At 47.9% G+C, this 18142-nt stretch overlaps 7 protein-coding genes across 7 annotated transcripts; 2 read left to right on the top strand and 5 right to left on the bottom strand.

Moving 5' to 3' along the window:
- Positions 1-1251: 1251 nt before the first annotated feature.
- On the top strand, positions 1252-3627 carry DHK2 (diatom histidine kinase 2; the record flags this gene model as incomplete). The annotated part of the gene is made up of 1 exon (XM_002185936.1): positions 1252-3627. One exon carries the CDS (start codon positions 1252-1254, stop codon positions 3625-3627), a length of 2376 nt encoding a protein of 791 aa, XP_002185972.1.
- A 167-nt stretch (positions 3628-3794) lies between these two features.
- On the bottom strand, positions 3795-4462 carry PHATR_46943 (predicted protein). The gene has a single exon (XM_002185768.1). It carries the CDS (start codon positions 4443-4445, stop codon positions 3930-3932), a length of 516 nt encoding a protein of 171 aa, XP_002185804.1. The 5' UTR covers positions 4446-4462; the 3' UTR covers positions 3795-3929.
- Positions 4463-4775: 313 nt separating this feature from the next.
- Positions 4776-5836, bottom strand: PHATR_46942 (predicted protein). Its single transcript, XM_002185767.1, has one exon. It carries the CDS (start codon positions 5526-5528, stop codon positions 4917-4919), a length of 612 nt encoding a protein of 203 aa, XP_002185803.1. The 5' UTR covers positions 5529-5836; the 3' UTR covers positions 4776-4916.
- Positions 5837-6437: 601 nt separating this feature from the next.
- Positions 6438-6929, bottom strand: PHATR_13320 (predicted protein; the record flags this gene model as incomplete). The annotated part of the gene is made up of 1 exon (XM_002185766.1): positions 6438-6929. A coding segment is annotated over one exon (492 nt), but the record flags the coding sequence as incomplete, so codon positions are not given.
- A 2782-nt stretch (positions 6930-9711) lies between these two features.
- On the bottom strand, positions 9712-10563 carry PHATR_13333 (predicted protein; the record flags this gene model as incomplete). Its single annotated transcript, XM_002185765.1, has 1 exon — positions 9712-10563. A coding segment is annotated over one exon (852 nt), but the record flags the coding sequence as incomplete, so codon positions are not given.
- Positions 10564-12899: 2336 nt separating this feature from the next.
- Positions 12900-14663, top strand: PHATR_37009 (predicted protein; the record flags this gene model as incomplete). Its single annotated transcript, XM_002185935.1, has 1 exon — positions 12900-14663. One exon carries the CDS (start codon positions 12900-12902, stop codon positions 14661-14663), a length of 1764 nt encoding a protein of 587 aa, XP_002185971.1.
- A 114-nt stretch (positions 14664-14777) lies between these two features.
- PHATR_46939 (predicted protein) lies at positions 14778-18120 on the bottom strand (the record flags this gene model as incomplete). Its single annotated transcript, XM_002185764.1, has 2 exons — positions 16520-18120; positions 14778-16433 (listed from the first exon to the last, which is right to left on the bottom strand). The coding sequence occupies exons 1-2, from the start codon at positions 18005-18007 to the stop codon at positions 14778-14780; spliced, it is 3144 nt and encodes a 1047-aa protein (XP_002185800.1). The 5' UTR covers positions 18008-18120.
- Positions 18121-18142: the final 22 nt, after the last annotated feature.

Below are 18142 nucleotides of genomic sequence, written 5' to 3'. Positions count from 1 at the left end.
AAGGATCACTCGCAATCATAGCGTGGTTGTTGACCGTCGTCAATCGAGGTTTGATACAAATCGAGCTGGTGCATACTCTACTAACGGGACTCCATTTGTACCAAACGAAGCATGCACCAGTGGCTGCAATGCTTAAAATGTTGATTGACTGTGACAAAAGCATTGTTTGATAGCACCCCGCATAGTAGCCACCTCCTGGTAGCAAGGTCAAATCTCTTATCGCAATACCTGCGACACCTAGCGAAATTGCGATTGTGAATGTAGCCTTGGCAAAGATCCTTTGCCTCGCTTATGACAATTTTGTAGGCCGCACTCATTGCAGACAACATTGTGGACGTGCCCGTGTCACTTGCTGAACACCTGAAGCGCCTCTTCAAAAAACGCTAAAGTTATTAATCAACACCTCAAAGCCTGGTCGTCGATCTTTTCCTATCGCAGTTTATGCGTCTCTCCTTGACAGAGTTAGAGGATCTCCAGGCCACACCCCTCAGACGAAGTTCCCAGTGACGACATTGTAGTAGGCTCCGACCGTGAGGCAGGTTCTTTCCAATCGTTTCCTGCAGAATCAGGCGCAACTCCGATTGTCTTACGCCATGGACTGCTGTCAGAGGCAGTCTCATTTAACAGTTAAGTGTTTCCAGCCTTTTCGTTGACATTTAGAACTTTCATCAAGGGTTATGTTAGGAATTTTTCACTAAAATGCCAAATCGTCTTGTAAGGATTTATCTCATATATGCAGTGTCATTCGTGAAAATCGATGGAGATTTTAGTAAACCAATACTTGTCTCCGATTGTTAAATAAAAATTATGGAGAACAGTAGAGTTCCTTATGCCTTTTCGCTTCCTAAATTTGGTAGCTATTTATATTCCATATAATACTCTTTATTCAGGGTTTACTTTATTTAATATATGGGAGCGTATGGCGAAAATCGCTTTCTGATGTACAATCCTAATAAGTGTAAGAAATCCAACATGCCACCAGCTGTGAAACAGCAAAATTGAGCAGGACCGGGGAGCAAAACTCTCACTGTCAAGCCGCACCCCCCCCCCCCCCCCCCCCCCGGGTCGATGCTATGGTATTTCTAATATTCGCTAACCAGTCAAAACTGTTCGCTGCATACCCGTTGCACGAGATTTCATTGACTTTCTCATCTAAAGCAACGAGGCTCTGGCCTTGTGCTCGCCCAATAATCCCTTTTCCACTCCTGGTTGGAATCTGATTTTCTTACTGTGCGGAGGTTCATTGTGAAAATGTACTACGGAGATCTAATCAACGGTATTTGCTACACAGCTTTTCTTCCCGTGTACTTTTACCTTTGGCTCCAAGAGAAGGACTTGGGTCGACGCAGCGCCGCTTCAAGTGTTGTGGCTGCGTTCGCGTGGACAGCTGCCTTTTCTTGGTTGTCCTATTTTCTCAAAAAGCCCAATCTTTCAGTAATGGCGTTAATGGGAATGTCCTCTTCCATTTATTACATGAACATCCACCAATGGCCACACGCGGACGAGCTTGTGGTGCTTCCACAATTTCTTTGGTCGTTGCTCATTTTGAGTGCAAACCGGCCTTTAACGTTTCCGTTTCAGTTCGCGTTGGCAATGGTAGCCTTGCTAACAGCCGTTTATGTTGCTGCGAAGGAATCCTCACAGGCAGTACTGGATACCTTGCCTGTGCTAGGAGGTGCCACATCTATGCACATATGGTTTCACTACTACGCCACATACCTACGCAAAAAGTCTCACGGTTTTGTCAGTGCACATGTAGCCTCGCTTGTCTTGGCCGGTTCCTTTGCATATCACGCTTCCAGCGAAATTGTCACCATGTATCGTTCTCCCGGATACGGCTCTCAAGGGGGATATAGCATCTTACGGGCAGGATTTTTTGCTTTGGTTGGTTTGGCAGCTGCTGGTTCCTTCCAACTCGAAATGGACTCGAAAGAAGCTTTAGAACGGCTTGTCGATGAACGCGCAAGAGAACTTACGAAACAAGCAGCTCACTTGCGAGTACTTGAGCACGCTTTGCAAGCCTCTGAGACAGCCATAGCTATTGTTGATGTATCGCAAAAGGTTTTGTGGTCCAACAGCTCGCTTCAAGAGCTGGTGGCTGTCTCCCCAGTCAAGCTACAAGACTCAAATCTGTTCAAGGCATTGCAATATCCAGATGACAAAGTCGTGCAAAGCTTTCCACCCGTCCATGCTATTACTGAAGAAATTGTTCTTCGCAAAAGACACATGTCAGTCGAAATGACGCCGTTTCCGGCGGATGCGAAGAAAAACAACGAAAACCGGTTCCTCGTCGCTTTAAAGGATATGACATCCCAAAGAGCTCGGGAACGCGCCGAGAAAGCGGCGGAAAGGGAGGCGCTGATAGCGCAAACCATGAATGAAAGTATGCAGAATCTTAGTCACGAGCTCCGCACGCCACTACAGGGTATTATGGGTATGGCGAGTCTCGTTCTGGATGAACCAGGCTTACCTCCGGATGTGACGGAAAGTATGTCGATGGTCATAGCGTCAGCTCGTCTTTTATTGACTCTCATAAACAACATGTTGGATGTGCGTAAATGTGATGCTTCTATGCTAGACGAGTTCCAGTTGACACCGTTTCGATTGGTATCATCGCTAGAAGACGCCATCACCTTCTGCAAGCCTTTTGCGATCACATCAGAAGTCAAGCTTGACCTGGAAATCAACGACGACGAAATGGAAGTGGAGTCAAATGATTTGCGCTTTCCGCAAATCATGATCAATTTGCTGTCAAACGCAATCAAACATAGCTGTAGCGGCGACCAAGTAATCATTCGAGCCAGCTCTATGGAATTGTCTGAGGCTGAGCAACTGGTGGATCGAGCCTTGGTTATAGCCCCCGGAGAACCTAGCTCTAAAGCTTTTCGCAAAGAGGACGGCCCCGTTGCCGTAGTAACTGTTACCGACCAAGGACCAGGTATCCCGTTCGACCAACGGATGCGTGTCTTTGGACGCTTTTCACAGCTGACTGAGAATGTTCAAAATGCTATTATCGGTAGCAAGGTGGGGCAGCCCTCAGGAACTGGCTTGGGATTGAATTTGTGTATGAAATTCGTGCATCGAATGAACGGCAGGATTTGGGTCACCAACAATCCTGAAAAAGGGTGCTCCTTCTCATTCTACGTTCATAGAGTCTTACAATACGATCGGATGCGTGAGGTATCCTTACCTCGAACCTGGAGTCAGAGCATACACCAAGTCTTAAGACCAGTCCCGAGAATTCCTCTCACCAAAGAATTTCGGATTGTTTTGGTGGACGATACACTTATAAACCTCAAGGTGCTTTCAAGAATGCTCTCCAGGCTAGGAGTTCAAAAAATGGCCACCGCAAATAATGGGAAGGAGGCCTTGGATCTCCTGACGACAGAGGATGACTTCAATCTTGTCTTGACCGACATACAAATGCCAGAAATGACTGGGATAGAGTTGAGCCTTGCAATACGTAAGCTACCCTTGAAGAGACAGCCGTTGATTGTTGGCTTAACCGCTGACACGAGCGATGCAGGAGATGCGCGCTGTACTCAAAGTGGTATGGCGACTATTTTAAGGAAGCCTATCACAACAAATCAGCTCCACCACTTCTTACAAGAGGTAGAAGTCGAGTAAGACAAGAAGCTTCAAAGTGGCAATTCGTTATTTTGAAGATCTAAAAACAACCGATGTCCAAAGGGCTAGTACCTCATTTGAGTCCCCTTAACGATGTATGATGAGTCGATGGGCTGTTTACTTTCGATCACTTTCATTTTGGTTCATACAAAAGTGATCGTTGATTTGCCACCGCTTTACGTATAAGAACTTATTTAACGAACTAAAATTATTTGTTTTATATTGCTACTAATACTCGAGGGAGATGGGTGTAGAGTCCGACTGACGTAGCATTGGTGGTGAGTGTAAATTTCCTCGTGCACCTAGTCGTCGCTCCCACCAACAGCGGCATCCTTGACATCAATTGCCTTCTCTTTCGCGGCAGACGCCATATCTTTAACTTTGTCTTTAGCATTGCTAGCCTTCTGTTGCACATAGTCTTTGGCATCGCCAGCGGTCTCTTTGACCTTAGACCAGGTGCTCTTGTCATCGAAGGCCTGGTCCGGATCAATGTTTTCTTTTGCACCTTCTGCGGCTTCCGCGACATTTTCCGAGGCGTCCTCGGCTGCGTTTGCGAAACTATCCGAAGTGTCCTTGGCAGAGTCCCCGAGGTCGTCAGCTGCGTTTTCAGCAGCATCTTGGACGTCATCTGTTGCGTCGTAAACTGTGTCTTTTATAGCGTCATTATTCCCGTCAACCGAGTCAGTAGCAGAAAGAAGAGATAAGGGAGTAATTTCTCGATTCCTGCCGAGGAGCGATACTGAAGTAGGAGCCCACGCGTTTGAGATGTGTAGGGCTGATCCTAACGCAAAGAGGGGGAAAATAAGATTTTTGATCATGCTCTCGAAGATTGATGTGCTCTGTCGAAAATGAAATCAATGCGCAAAGCCATGCACTCGATTTCTTTCGAAGAAACCACTCCGCGGGGTAGAGGAGCTATCTTAGAAGATCCGAGAAAAAATGCTTCGTCCGGGTGTAGTAGCTGCCAGATGGCGTCAATTTGACTCTCAACAAGATTTCAGCGAATAAGTCTAGGTAGTGACACGATTCCCTCGAGAACGGATATTTTTTGGAAGGTATAATATCTAGGTACACTGCAATCCATGTCATACTGAGATCACTGATTCCTCCAACCAATGCTTGGTCCGTTTTCAGAATCTCAGCGTCTCTAAAGATTAGGAAGAAGGGGTTGTTTACTATGTCTTAGCCGCAACGGTGGCGTCCTTTTGTCAAAATTTCCAGTTCTGACAATTCAACACGTTTGGATGCAGAGATATTTGTCGCTACAACACTATCTCCAAACGTGTCATTTATTTCTTTTCCGTTCCAAAACTTTTGTCGACCGCATTTCTGGTCTTGTCCGCTGCATCACGAAAAGCATCCTTGGTTTCTCCAGTTTTATCCTGTGCAAACTCAGTAGCGTCTTCTGCTTTTTCGCTGAAAAAGTCTTGCGTATCTTGACGCTTCCTATCAACGAAATGCTGAGCGTCCTTGGTGGCTTGTTCCGCATCATTGGTGGTATCCTCTAAGATATCCTGCGCCTTCCCCTTAGCTTGTTCCGCATTGCTTTCCATATCTTGAGCCCTGGACTCCGCGAAGTCCTGCGTCTCTTGAAAAGCGTCTTTAGCGTTTTGCACAACAGCCTCTCTTTCATGGTCCGCCTTGGCCTTGGCATTGTTGGCCGCGTTCGACGCTTTCTCCGATGCATCGCGTGCGCCATCGATAAGATTTTCAGCAGCATCTGAGCTGGCTTCGAAGGGAGACTTGATTTTGTCGTCTGACCCGTGGATGTCGTACAAACGAGTGTTGAGGGAACGTCGTGTTGCAGCAAACGCTGGCGAGGTCGATGTCCAAGCGTCAGTTTTGGTCGACCAAAGAGAAGTAAGCAATAGAGCGAGGGTTGCGGCCGTTATCTTGATCATTTTGAATTATTCTTCCAAGTTTTTCCCAAACTTTTTTGTGACTTCATTTGAGAGTTGTCGAGTGAGCAAAAGTTGAACCGTCCATTGCCGTCGAACACTCTCGAAAGGTCCGGACCACTTTCATGTCTTACAAGTTAAACTTGCTGGGTGTAGCTTCAACGGGTGTCAAAATCAACAATTCCAGCAACGTCGAAACCATTTTATCCTTATTACAAGCGTTCTCTCATTGGTCGAGTCTATTTCTGCACGATTGTAGGCTTCACTTCGAAGATGTACGGTAGATTTTCAGAATGCTTCGGAGTCGACAAACTCGACCGTGGAATGAAAGCACGATCGAAGAGAACACTGGCGCCCAAGCGGAATCGTTCACAGTCAGTCGGGAGAGTGATCTCGATACCGTCCTTCGTCAAGTTTCGATATTCGTCGATTTCTTTTCCGATTCTCTGTCACGCATTATTGTTGATCGTAGGTAGTAGGGACGAGCGTCAGTGGAAAAACCCTCATTTTTTGACAATGAATGAGATCTTCAGACACGACTTGCCTACGTCATCTTCCACTTAATGGCGCTAGATTTGTTTTGACCCGTTCTGACAGTGAACATCATTCTCAGAATGTGGCAAACCCAAAGACAACCAACAGAGATATCTCACACTGTCAATAGTCTGTGAAACGAGGCAGATTTGGATTTTGCAGTACTCCTTGAATGGATCTCAATTCAAAGAGGCTTTTTTCAAACTGATTATATTGTAGCATACCAACGAACGATGTTGAGACAGACAATAAAAAGCTCTCACGGCCAAAATCCCGATTTTCTCCTATGGCGTAAAGTCACAGGCGATGGCGTAAAGTCACAGGCGGTGGCTACCACCTTTTGAAACGTCTATTCCAATACTATGACATACAATATCCCTATTTAGCACTATTCATCTTTTCGTCCAAAAAAATCAGGATAAGCTCCATTGCTTTCTCCACATCGCGCTTCACCTTCGCTTCGGATACGTCTCCACGTGAAACCCAACCGTGAAGCATGTCTGGGAACTCGATAACGTCCCCACCTGTAGCTTCTACGGCCTTTCTGCCGTCACCGTCGGCAAGATAAGTCTCGGAGTCGTTGCCGGCCCACAGGAATCGTGTTGGTTGCTTCAAAGCCTTTAGCATACCAACCTCCGAACCACCAAAAACTGCCTCTTCCAAAACCGTAGCTGGATGACAACCAACACCAGCTACCAGATCGATATCTCCGGTTGACGATGCCTTGGATAGCAGCCAACATCCATAGCAAAATCCCAGCCCACCAACAGGTTTTCCATCAATTTTCGTTTTGAGAAATTCGTACGCAGCCTTGACGTCTGGACCCACTTTGTCATAGTTTTGCTTTTGAAACCATGCGACACCGCCGTTTTGCGCAAAAGAGTTGAACTTTTCAAAGTCGCCGTCGTCCGGTCCGGAAATCGCTACGTCAAAGGGCTCATCCCGAAAGATACTCGGCAACGCCACGACGTAGCCAGCTTCGGCTAAGGTGTCGCAAAGAATCCCGATACGATCACCAGAGCGAACACTCGGCTTCAACACACGGACACTGTAAATATCTTGGAATACCAGTATTCCACCTCGAACAGCCGTGCCTTCGGGAGGCTCCACTACGTACACGGGTAGTGCGGATCCGCCGCCACTTTGGGAAGGAATTGAAACGAGCACTCCCCGTTCGGGAACGCTACGTTCCTCCGCATTGAGCTGGTCTCTCGACTGCAAAAGCTGCGGCCAGGAGCCGGGAGGGCAACAGAGAGGCATGTTATTTCGCGCACAAAGTAATGACTAATTGTAATGTAGTAACGATCTTTCTCGCCGTCAATATTTCATGGAATTCGAATTCCCTGTGACCGAAGAATGGAAAAGGAAAGATCGTTTCCTGGCAGTGACAAAAGTATAAGGAAGTACAGTCGCCCAACGATGTGTCATCGGAGAGTATTCGTGCACAATGGGGGGAAATACCGGTAGGCATATTTATAGCTTTCCGATACATCAGCATGATTTGATAGAGCCATGCTAACCCGGATTTGGGTAAGTACGGTGAGACAAATGACCCTAGAGGACATCTCAGGATGAGGTGCTAGGGTCATCACTTTAGTCTAGTCTTGTGCACATTGGATGATGTGCTCACTTTATTTTATTCTAAAGCACTTTGCAAGCTGTACTACTAGTTCTCTTGAGTGCTTTGTTAGACTTCGCCATGGCCATGCAATGGATGGTTTCCGCCGCAGCGGAACTGTCGGTCAAGCGACACGACAACGATGAATGGAATCATAGTCCGGATATCGTAATGCCGAAGAACGGAGCACCACGTGGATATTAAAAGAAGCAGACCTATATGACATAAAAACTGTCCCCGTACACATATTTATAAGTTTCTATTGGGAAGATACTACTATTTCTTCTCTTTCGACTACTACTCGACGTTTCACCAAGGCTCCCTATGAAAGGCAACGTTACCTAATGTCAATTCAGATTATCATGATGATACCAAATCAGATTATCATCATGCTGTCAATTCTTTGAAGCATACACTGTTTGTCTGATCAAAAAGCAACCTTTCTTTCTCGTTCGTAACAATAGGCTTTGTTCTATCTGAGGCAAAGCGATCTTCTCTAAAATGAAAGCAGGACACCTTGAAGAACAAAAGGACAGGATTATTGCTAAGTCTCGCGGCTTCGTCGGACAAAATCATTGCATCCCTCGAAGTTGAGATTGATGTTTTTAGTTTTTGCAAATTCAAGTAACCACGTGGTAGCCGATCCGTGGCGTCTGTAATCATCGAAGAGCTCATCACCAGCTGCGATGTCTGTTAAAGCAATCAAATCAATGCCTTCTTCCAGTCCTCCGACTTTAGGCCGATATACCGTATTGGGATTGACGTCGTGATTGAGACCATTGCCAGGGATCCACATACCGACAAACTGATTGTTTCGATCCGTGCAGAGAGAAATTGGATATCCGCGTTCATCGGAGTGCGCATAGAACCCCCATAGATAGTCAGAAACGTATCGCAATCTAGCTTGAGACTCAGCCGAGTTGGTTACGTCTTGTAGAAACGCTTCGATATCATTCGCCGTTTCGAATCGAAGCAAATTGCGGCCAAAACATCCTTTCCGCAAAATTGTACCCGCATTAATATGTTGAGCGGAAAAGAGACCGACGCCATAAGGTGTCTCCTTCCATTGTACGGCGACCTTCCATCCCTTCTCCTCGTTGCTCCACTTGCTTTGCAACTGTATTCGATCGTCCCAATCAACGCCTTCAGCCGATAATCCAAGGATAGATACACGTCTAAATCCTTCTCCGGTCTTAGAAGTTGTGTTCTGTAGATAAACGCGTTGGAAGTGATCTATTTTCAACCCAATGTTCCTTGATGTCGATGCCTTCGCGAAGGACGAGCAAATTACCGGCAATCCGGAAAATCTTGCGCGTGATGCTATATGCTGATGGTCGATGATGCTGTGTGAGAGCTTGACAGAAATTTCGAGTTGAAGTCCAACTTTCCTGTTTTAATTTCCCTCCAGCCTACCGCCGTCTGTTCGATATTGCCATTGTGATGGTTGCCAGTCACCGACTTTTTGCATTGCGCCTAGAGATTTGTCTTTTCGGCATCGTCCTCATTAACTACAAGACCTACCATTATCACTTTTCACCGAACGAAGAGTCTACTTATTCTGTACCTCGAGTTCGATCAATACGACTTTGTCCACGCACCTCCTCAGTGATTGATGTGACCAATTATCGTGAAAGTGAAAAGAAGATTCACAAAGCAGCGAAACAAATATTCGAAAAAAGTAGAAGGACTTACAGTTAGTGCCGCAGAAATGTCGCACCAAGCAATGTGGAGCCTGCAGTTAGTCCCTAGATAAGGAAAGCAAACACACTTACTGTCAATAGCTTTAGATCTAATCTAACTGGTACAGTTATCGTTAACGCTGAGGATGCAAAACTTGGCAAGAAATCATTGCGTCAGCATATGGCTGTCTAGTCGTGACGAGGAGACCTATCGCCATCGAGTCACTACGCCTTGCTGTTTTACCGGTTTTCTCATTGTCCTCACTGCGTGTGAGTTATACTCGAATGTCAAGTGCTGTCAAAGCACATTCGCGTGATCGAATCCTGTAGAAAGTTTCCAATGCGATGCTTTTGGTATGACGTAAATTTGTTCAAACTTGAGACCCGTCCGAACCGGGTAAGTATAAATGGATGGGTAGACGTCAGACTTGGTATAAAAGTGCGAATTTCCTTTGGAGTCGAGGCTCCGTCGTGCTTTGGCAACGAAAAATCGCGCCATTCGAATGGAGAAGTCCAAACCTTCGGATGAGTGGTCGATGGCTTCGTACGGAATATTCGTTCCGGGGTACGTGGAATACTCAAAGGCATTCTTTTCGGGATGATACTGTACACCATAAATGGGAAATATATCAGGATGGTGTGGCTCAATAGTCGATACGAATGGTTGGCCATTCGAATCTGTGTTTATGGATGTAATGTCCCACAGTTGGCTTGCCAGATTATTGTCTCGAAAGCGGTCGGGTGACACGCCTAGCTGATGATTGTTCATTGTCACGTTACGTTGGGTAACCGTCAAATAAACAATGGGATCCGCATAGAGCTCGCGGGGCTCGACTTCGTACAATGGCAAACTCACGTTTTCGGAATCGAAGCCTGACTCGAGAAATGTCGGCCCACCAGCATATTGCAGTAGAAACTCGAAGCCCAAGCAAGTTCCCCAGACTGGAAAGTAAAGTCCATCAGTATTACTTTTGACAATCTTGTCCATTAAAAAAGTGACGGCGGGGGGCATTTCGCTGCCGCCTCCTGGTAGTAATAATCCATTGATCTGCTGAAAGAGATCCTCCACCAAGTGCTCGTCGGCGTCGTAAGGAATAGGAATACTACGTGCGCCGCCGGCTTCAAGCCATTTCGCGTACGACGCAGCAATGTAATCGTCACTTTCAACGTTCGACGATAGCGGCTGCGATAGGATTCCGATCACGGGCGCAGTAGATGTACTCGTAACAACAGCACCATTTCTCTTTCCCGATGCCCCAAAGGAGGCCGAGCCACGCAAGGCAGCGGAGCTCTTGCTGTTGTTGTGTAGCAAGGCATCAACCGTCGCTCTTCCCCACAATAGTTCGAAAGCCACTAAAACTAAATAGCGATTCTTTTTCATGGCCAGCATTAAATAGAAGCTGGAAAGCTCGGGTATTAGCCAGGTCTCCACTTTCGTTGATGTACTGATCATAGATGTTTGCCGAATAGAAAGAACAAAACGTTTCCTCACGCATTTTGTCTCTCACGCTATTACTTTTCAACTTTCACGTATGGTATGGTAGGAGACACACGAACATACACTTGCAAAATAGAATATTTAAATTTTAAAGAAATTAGAAACCTGTTGACTATCATTACCGTTACAATAGTGCATTTCGTTGAACAGAGACCACTCTTGTGCGGGTATCCTTTCACTATACTGTCCACTGTAAGGTTGATGAAGTCTCCATAGGTTTGCATTTCGTTTCCACAATTCCATGGATTTTGGGTGCAGGCTGCAAAACACAAAAAGAGCTTGTCAAGGAACCAAACAATCCTAGCTTTATATAGAGATTGCCAAATACGTCTGTAGTTTAGCAACGAGCAACTCGGCTCCCGCACGCAACTTAACCGTGTCCATGTCGGCAAAACACAGTCTCGCGCAAAACTTGAGCTCGTCCCGGTGCGGCGACCCAATCTTTTGATCAGCGGCATCGCACAAGGTCCCCAGCATAAACTGGAGATCCGGTGCGCAGTATTTCAAAAAAGGTTGTGCGAGACACGGGAGACGGATCCATAAAAAGTAGCCACCCAGCGGTCTCCCGTAGGGGAACTCGATCTTGTTGTCGGACGGAGTAGTCAGCGGTGTCGACAAAATGTCGCACAGAGATCGAGATCGCGTCTGGTACGCATCGCACAGGCATTGCAAGACCTGATCGACTTGAAGAGTGATCAAGGCACGCCGCATTATTTCTCCCACTAGAGGCTGGATACCGCCTTGACTACGGACGTATCCGTACCGTCGTACCGCATGTATTAAATTCTCGTCTGCTTCGATCCATCCGCATCGTACACCCGGTGCGTATATTTTTGTGAATGAAGAGACGGAGCAACATCCATAGATTGTTTGTGGCAAACAGTCACTATCCTGTCCTTTGGTGTCAGGGAAAGCTTCCGGATGTAGCACTGCCATGCGGCAGGGTCTCGGCAGATCCGTTTCTGGGTTGCGCCAATCTAACAAGTGATACACTTCGTCGGCCACAATCAGAAATTTATAGTGATGCGCTAACGTGACCAGTTTTTGCCGTTGCTTCAAAGTGAGCGTTTGTCCGGTTGGATTCTGATGCGTCGGAATTAAGTAGAGTAATCGGGGTGGACTGCGGGTGCCGTAGGCCAGTTCCCGCTCCATGCGATCGACATCCACACGCAAATCATGCGTTGGCACGTTTTCTACGGACAACCCGTGACTGTGGAATATACCAGCCACCAGATAGTACGTCGGTCGTTCCGTCCATACCACATCCCCCGGCTGCGTGGTAACGGCGGCAATGAGTTCCAGGCCGTGGCTGACCCCGCCGGTGACGAAATAATTGCGACTCGCCATCAACGGCAGCAGCGTCGCGCGACTCGGAGTCTCGTCGTGTTGACACTGGCGGGACAAAAAGTCGACGAGTGCCTCCACGACTTTTATCTCCCCTTCCTCTCGTCCGTAGTTGAGTGCACGACGCAGTTGATCGTCCGCCAACGCGTCCTGGTCACGTTCGTCCCGACCGATGCTCGTCAAGAGGGCTTTTACGGGCTCGAGCGGAACCAACGCCGCGTTGGGATGGCCTCGAGCGAAATCGTAAGACACCATTCCACCATATAGAGTCAAATGAGCCTATTCACTTGTTGGTCAGACAGAGCCTTGTTCGCCCTGACCAAAGCTCTAGGTAGATCACAGTCGATTGGATTGTCGAACTGTAATAGAGGTATTGATTGACAGAGTGATGTAATTTGAAACTTGCCGTTTTCTGCACCAGAGACGCCGTACAGACCGCGGCAGGAGATTCCCATTTTTTCCAAACCCAAATATTCCCCCCCCCCAACAAAAATCGGTTTTCATTCCGCCGATCCAACGTCCATGGGATGTTTGGTCAGGACCTTTCAAGAGCAGTCTCGGGTTGTGTGTTCCAGTACTGCCAGTGGAGGGAACGAATGACCGAGTTAGATTTTGGTTCGTGACGACCATACCGGTCCACCGCCCTCTCACGTCCAACCAAAAGCGCTCTGGCTCGTCGGGGCATCTCTTTCGGCATCACCATGAATTACGCCGAGGATCGCCGTGACCGGAGGGCTCGACACGGAACCGACGGTCTCTGGAACGACTATAAGAATGCCCTGGATGCACAGAATCATGTTTTGCTCGGACAAACCTTGCGAGATGTGGGTTGGAATCGTCGGGCCCTGTTTCATTACGCTCAAGCGTTGCTTGGTTGCACCCACGCTCGTCGCGAGGGAGAGCTCGATACGGAGCTACCCAACCGAGTCGGAGATTATGCGCAAATGGCGGAATTGGCCGGCTATCCAGAACTTGGAATTTTGGCAATCGCTGCGTACCGCGGCTCTTTTTCGGAAACCACAGTGGATCGTCAGGGTGCCGCCATAGACCGCAACGGCTGGAACGGCAAAGACCGTCAAACCTGGCTGTCGCAACACGAAGCGGGTCTGTCATCTCACTGTGGATGTGGAGATACGCAGTGTGGATACGCAAGTTACACGATCATTCAGTGGAAAAAAACTGCCCTGGATTTATTCTTGGTAGATCTAAAAGATTTCTTGGAAGAGCAGCAACAGCGCATTGACAATAACACTATTGCTCTTACAGCTCACGGCATACTGGCGAAGCAAGCCAAGCAACAAGAGCTTCCCGAAATGATTACCCTGCCGCAAATCTTTGCGTTTTGGACAGATTCTTGCGATACCGTTGTCGATGAGAAATCAAGGTCGTATCGTCCTCTCCCTACTACTCTACAACTCCTTTGGACCAAGCTCCTTTATTCGGTATGTCCAAGTCTCGCACTTTATGCAGTCATTCATTTGCCTTTGCGGGACAACACTACTTTCTGTGCAGCGTACAAGTCTCACTGGGCCTATCAAGTGTTTTTGCGAGCGTTGGTGCTAGGGGAGCGCATCAAACCGCACCGACGTGCAATACTACCGTTTTATCACATACCCATTTGGGATCTGCTATTTGGATTGGACCAACGCAACGATTACGACTCCTCCCTTTGTCTTCCGAGTAACACGGAAAGACACCGTAGACAAAGACAAATCCATATGTTTACTTCTCGGCTACGAACCATTGCTACTGCCGCGGAAACGCCAATCTCCGAAGCTCAATCTCATTTTTATTTTGCGCCGAACCCAGCCAATCATCACCGTCCATTGTACATTGCTGGGGATTCACACGTTCTTTCCCTGGCGTGGCAGACACTGTGGATTGCACCAAATCAGCCACGATTGGTAGTCCCCTTGGTTGTGACCGGGTTAAAAGCATGGCATGTTCAATCGAACGTACGCTTTTTTACTCGTGCGAATTTGGATGTTTTGCTACAACGGTTTCCTCGTTCAGAAAAGACGATACTGGTTTCGGCGGGAGAGATAGACTGTCGTGAAGGACTGGGTGGCCCGGCTTTGGAAGGCTACAGACAGTCGTGTGTTGAGGATGTAACTCGGACTGTGTCTGCCTACGTACAGGGGTTGGTCGACTTGCGTACACGACACGGACTAGAACAGTTATTGGTCTTACCGGTGGCCCCTCAAATGGTTCGATCCACTGGGCGTGCTACGGGACAGGCTTCGCGACGAGAGACCATTCAAGTGTGGAACAAAACGCTACAAGCGCTATTGCCTCGTGCAGGTGTCTTTTTTCTGGACTACGCCGATGATGTACGTCTCGGAGACAACGAAGAATACGTCTTAAACCAAGTTTATAACGCAGATTCAACGCACATGAACTCTGCCTTTGTGCTACACTTAGAGCTGGCGATCCGAAGGTGCGGTTGTGACATGAGTCTGCTTTAGCGCGAGATGGACGTTATTCAAGCATGGTCTTCAATTTTGTAATAAACCAGTAAACTGCTTTACACTCTTCCTAGAAATGATCGGAGCAGTGAAAATGTCTGATTTCCATGACGTTCAAAGTTTTGAAAGTGCTTCGAGCAAGAAGTACTTTGCGCCCTCAAACGCAACCGTTCGTAGTTGTGCATGCCACAACGATGTGTCGTTTAAGACCGATTGCAGATTCCGGAGAGCGTGAGAGTGGTGAAGGAGGACAATCTGAGGCGACATACCAAGCAGCGCATCGCCGACTTCGCTTTTCTCAGATACAATTGCGCTAAGCTGCGTCGATTGATCTCCAAGGCGAACACCAAGCCGATACAGTTTCCTTCCGTCAACTCCCTCCGAAACAACTAGTTGTACACCAGCAGTACTAATCGTCTCTATTGAAGGGAACGTGCCAACGATTGCAACAGCGCAGCTGACTGTTGTGGCAATGGGAGACTTCAGAAGCGAAGCAAGGTCCGTCACATTGTTTTCCAGAGCAGCTGGTGGTGGTGATCTTGACGACCGCATCGGGTTCACGGCAACTTCAATGTGTGGCTCCATTGTACTTTCACGGAATTCGGTGTCATCATCATTTTTGGATGGCTCAAGCGGAAGAATGCTACTTTTTGAATTCAATGGTTCATTTCGAAGGAGGCGATCGCTGTGCTCTTCAATTAGTCGAATCACTTCGTAAGTCATGTCGGGAAGAGGCGTAAGGTAGGACTTCGACTGAACCATCAAGCACCGTAGACCATCATTCGGCATTCGTTCCTCTAGGACATTACGGAGCCGAATACAAGAACCAACACCAACAGCATTGTCTACCAATTTCCAGTGCGATTTCTCCCAGATGACAACGTTTGCAACACGACCGGCGGTCGCTTTCGGAGTCTCTAGATCACTATTTTGTCGAACGTGCCTCAATTTTTCGGTCAACTTGGCAAGTTTGGTTACCACTTCAACTGGGGGATCGCCATTGCTCACTGCATCCTTCGCTGCTTGTGAGCTCACGGGAAGGGGGTCTGACTCTGGCAAACCTGTCCCATCCCAGACGCGAAGGAATCCTTTTGGGGTCGACGAGGAAGCGACTTCGGGTGGATATGGGATAACAGCGGTAACAATTACAGTCAAGTCCCCCCGGGTATTTCCGTCCATGTACAAGTCCATTTGATTGTAACCCTGTCGTCCCATATCACAAAGTTTAAAACTTTGTGATTCCTTCATCGTTGCGTAGGAATAGAGACGATTACGTGCCCATTTCCAGTGCTTTACAAACACGCATTTGTCTTCCGCCGTATTTGTAAACACATTTTTGGCAGTAGGAATTATAACGTAGTCACTTTCATCCCCAGGAATATTCACACTATTGCTTCGAAATGTTACGTATGAGCTCGCCCTTAACCCCAAAAGCTGCATTTCATCGTTCCATTCCTGTAACTTTACCCTATGAGCTCGCAATACGTCACCAGCACATCGTAGATCTGGCAAGTCCTCCCTGTGCTTGGCAAAAATATTCAAGTTGACAGTGTGAACAAATTCAACTAGCTTTGTTGCTGGATCCGGTTCGGCCAGGGGTAAGGTTTCGTCAACTAAGGCAATGCCCACCATCCAATCGCCCGTTTTTGTTTGCGCTGGGGATCCAAAGCCCAGAACAACTCCATACACGTTGACGAGACAAGGTCCTAAAGAACCGCCGGGTTGTATGGCCAAAGTACGGTGACTCTCGTAAACGTTACGCAAATTATTCTGCAGAAAAGGGTGCGATGTGTAAGATGACTCTTCACACAAATCAGATTTTCGGATTTTGTTTGATCCATGAAGATCAGGCTTACCAGTTGGTGATACTCGATCGTTTCCTTAGTCTTTTTCCGGGGCAACGGCGGGACAGGCTGCGCGTCCGCTGTTGTGTGCTTCTTCGGTGTGGCAGAAGCTTCTCTTCGTGCTGCTGCTTGGCATACTGCCGGATTCTTTCCTGTCGTTCTGATTCCCTGCGAACTCGAGAGATTCGCATCACCAGTTGTTGATAAGAAGCTTCGCTGGGGCGGATGACTTCCATTTATGGTTGTACCGACTTCGCTGTCGTCTTGGTCGGATGGACCCTGCGAATGTGTTTTGTTGGTAGGAATAGCTGCTCCTTCCCTCTTGTCGGCAGGGACTGGTGGAACCTCGAGCACAACCAGCAATTCCTGCCAACGGAGATAGGCGTGCTGCAACTCGTTGGTAACGTCGTCCCTTTGCTCAATTATATTGCCGTGTGCATTAACGGACACACGAAACGCTTGAGTTTGTCCATTCCTATCTAACCAACCCACTGCCATGCGCAACAAATCGTCGTCGAATCGAGCCGAGACCGCGTTGTCGTCGTCCTCTCCTTCGCCTGGCTGTATGCGCATTGTTGAGGCATCGCCGATACACAAACAGTACGGAGACGCATCGTGGGCATCGTACCAGTCCGATGGGGGAAGCGGAAAGACGCACCGAGCTGGAACGTTGAGGATTTGCACCCAAAGATCGTCTTTTGCCGTCGCTATTGTTTTCCTTGCAACAATGCTTTCCATTGCTTGGGCCCATCCATTGTAACAAAAGATTCGCATACGTCGACATTCAACCTGCGATTCCCCAAAGACATGGGTGGCCCGGTCTCGGAGACCACCCAGCGGTGGTCCGTTTAGCTGAGTGACTTCAGCACTCCAAACGCGACTATAGCAGGTCGAGAGTGGACCGTCTTCAACGCAGGCTTCCAACACGATGCGTGGCAAAGAGCATGTCGCGGAGCTTCCGAACGTGATGGTGCTCGACTTACTAGAGGGTTGGTATTTAACAGCGAAGCGGCGGGTTTCCCGTGTGCGCCAAACTTTGGTGACGTGAAGCAAATCGAACGAAGCTGTCCGTGTCCACAAATCCAAATCCCTGAAGTACAAAATATCCTGCGTTGTATCGGCAATGTTGGGAAAGTGCGGCTGCGGCATCGGCACGATCTGCTTCTTTCGTACCACGTCTTGAGTGGGAGCGATCAAAAGATCGGCATCCTGGGTTTCGAGCTGATCTTCTTCCTCATCTTCTGCATTCGTCTGCTGGGACGCTTCTACGAGCTTTGGTTCACAAATTTCCTCATCATTGCCATCCAGGCCGTCGCCATCCATCAAACGATGTAGCATAAACTCTTCTATGTAAGAATTTCGTGTTTCCTTCCAGTGTGTGTACGCCGACTTGAAGCGCGAATGCGAGCCATCTGGCGCTGGATCGTCACAATTCTCATACGCCGTTGGATTTTGGCCCGGCGCGGTGTAATCACGGAAAAAATTGCCAAAATCGCTCATGCTCGACCAAGTTCTTTCAGTCACGGCAATAGCCTATCCGTCACTTGTCTGGCGTGTCCTGGAAGACTGCAATCGATCAAGCGTTTTCTTGTCCCCGCTACTCTTGTACTTCGATGTCTTTGGAATGCGGTTGAG

This window comes from Phaeodactylum tricornutum, chromosome 11 (assembly GCF_000150955.2).
Source record: "Phaeodactylum tricornutum CCAP 1055/1 chromosome 11, complete sequence".
NCBI lineage: Eukaryota > Bacillariophyta > Bacillariophyceae > Surirellales > Neidiaceae > Phaeodactylum > Phaeodactylum tricornutum.
Note: the sequence above shows the minus strand (reverse complement) of the source record. Positions and strands in the feature narration are given on the sequence as shown.

Coding starts and splice junctions, on each gene's coding strand:
- PHATR_46942 (XM_002185767.1), bottom strand. CDS start 5,528: ATGATCAAGATAACGGCCGCAACCCTCGCTCTATTGCTTACTTCTCTT.
- PHATR_46943 (XM_002185768.1), bottom strand. CDS start 4,445: ATGATCAAAAATCTTATTTTCCCCCTCTTTGCGTTAGGATCAGCCCTA.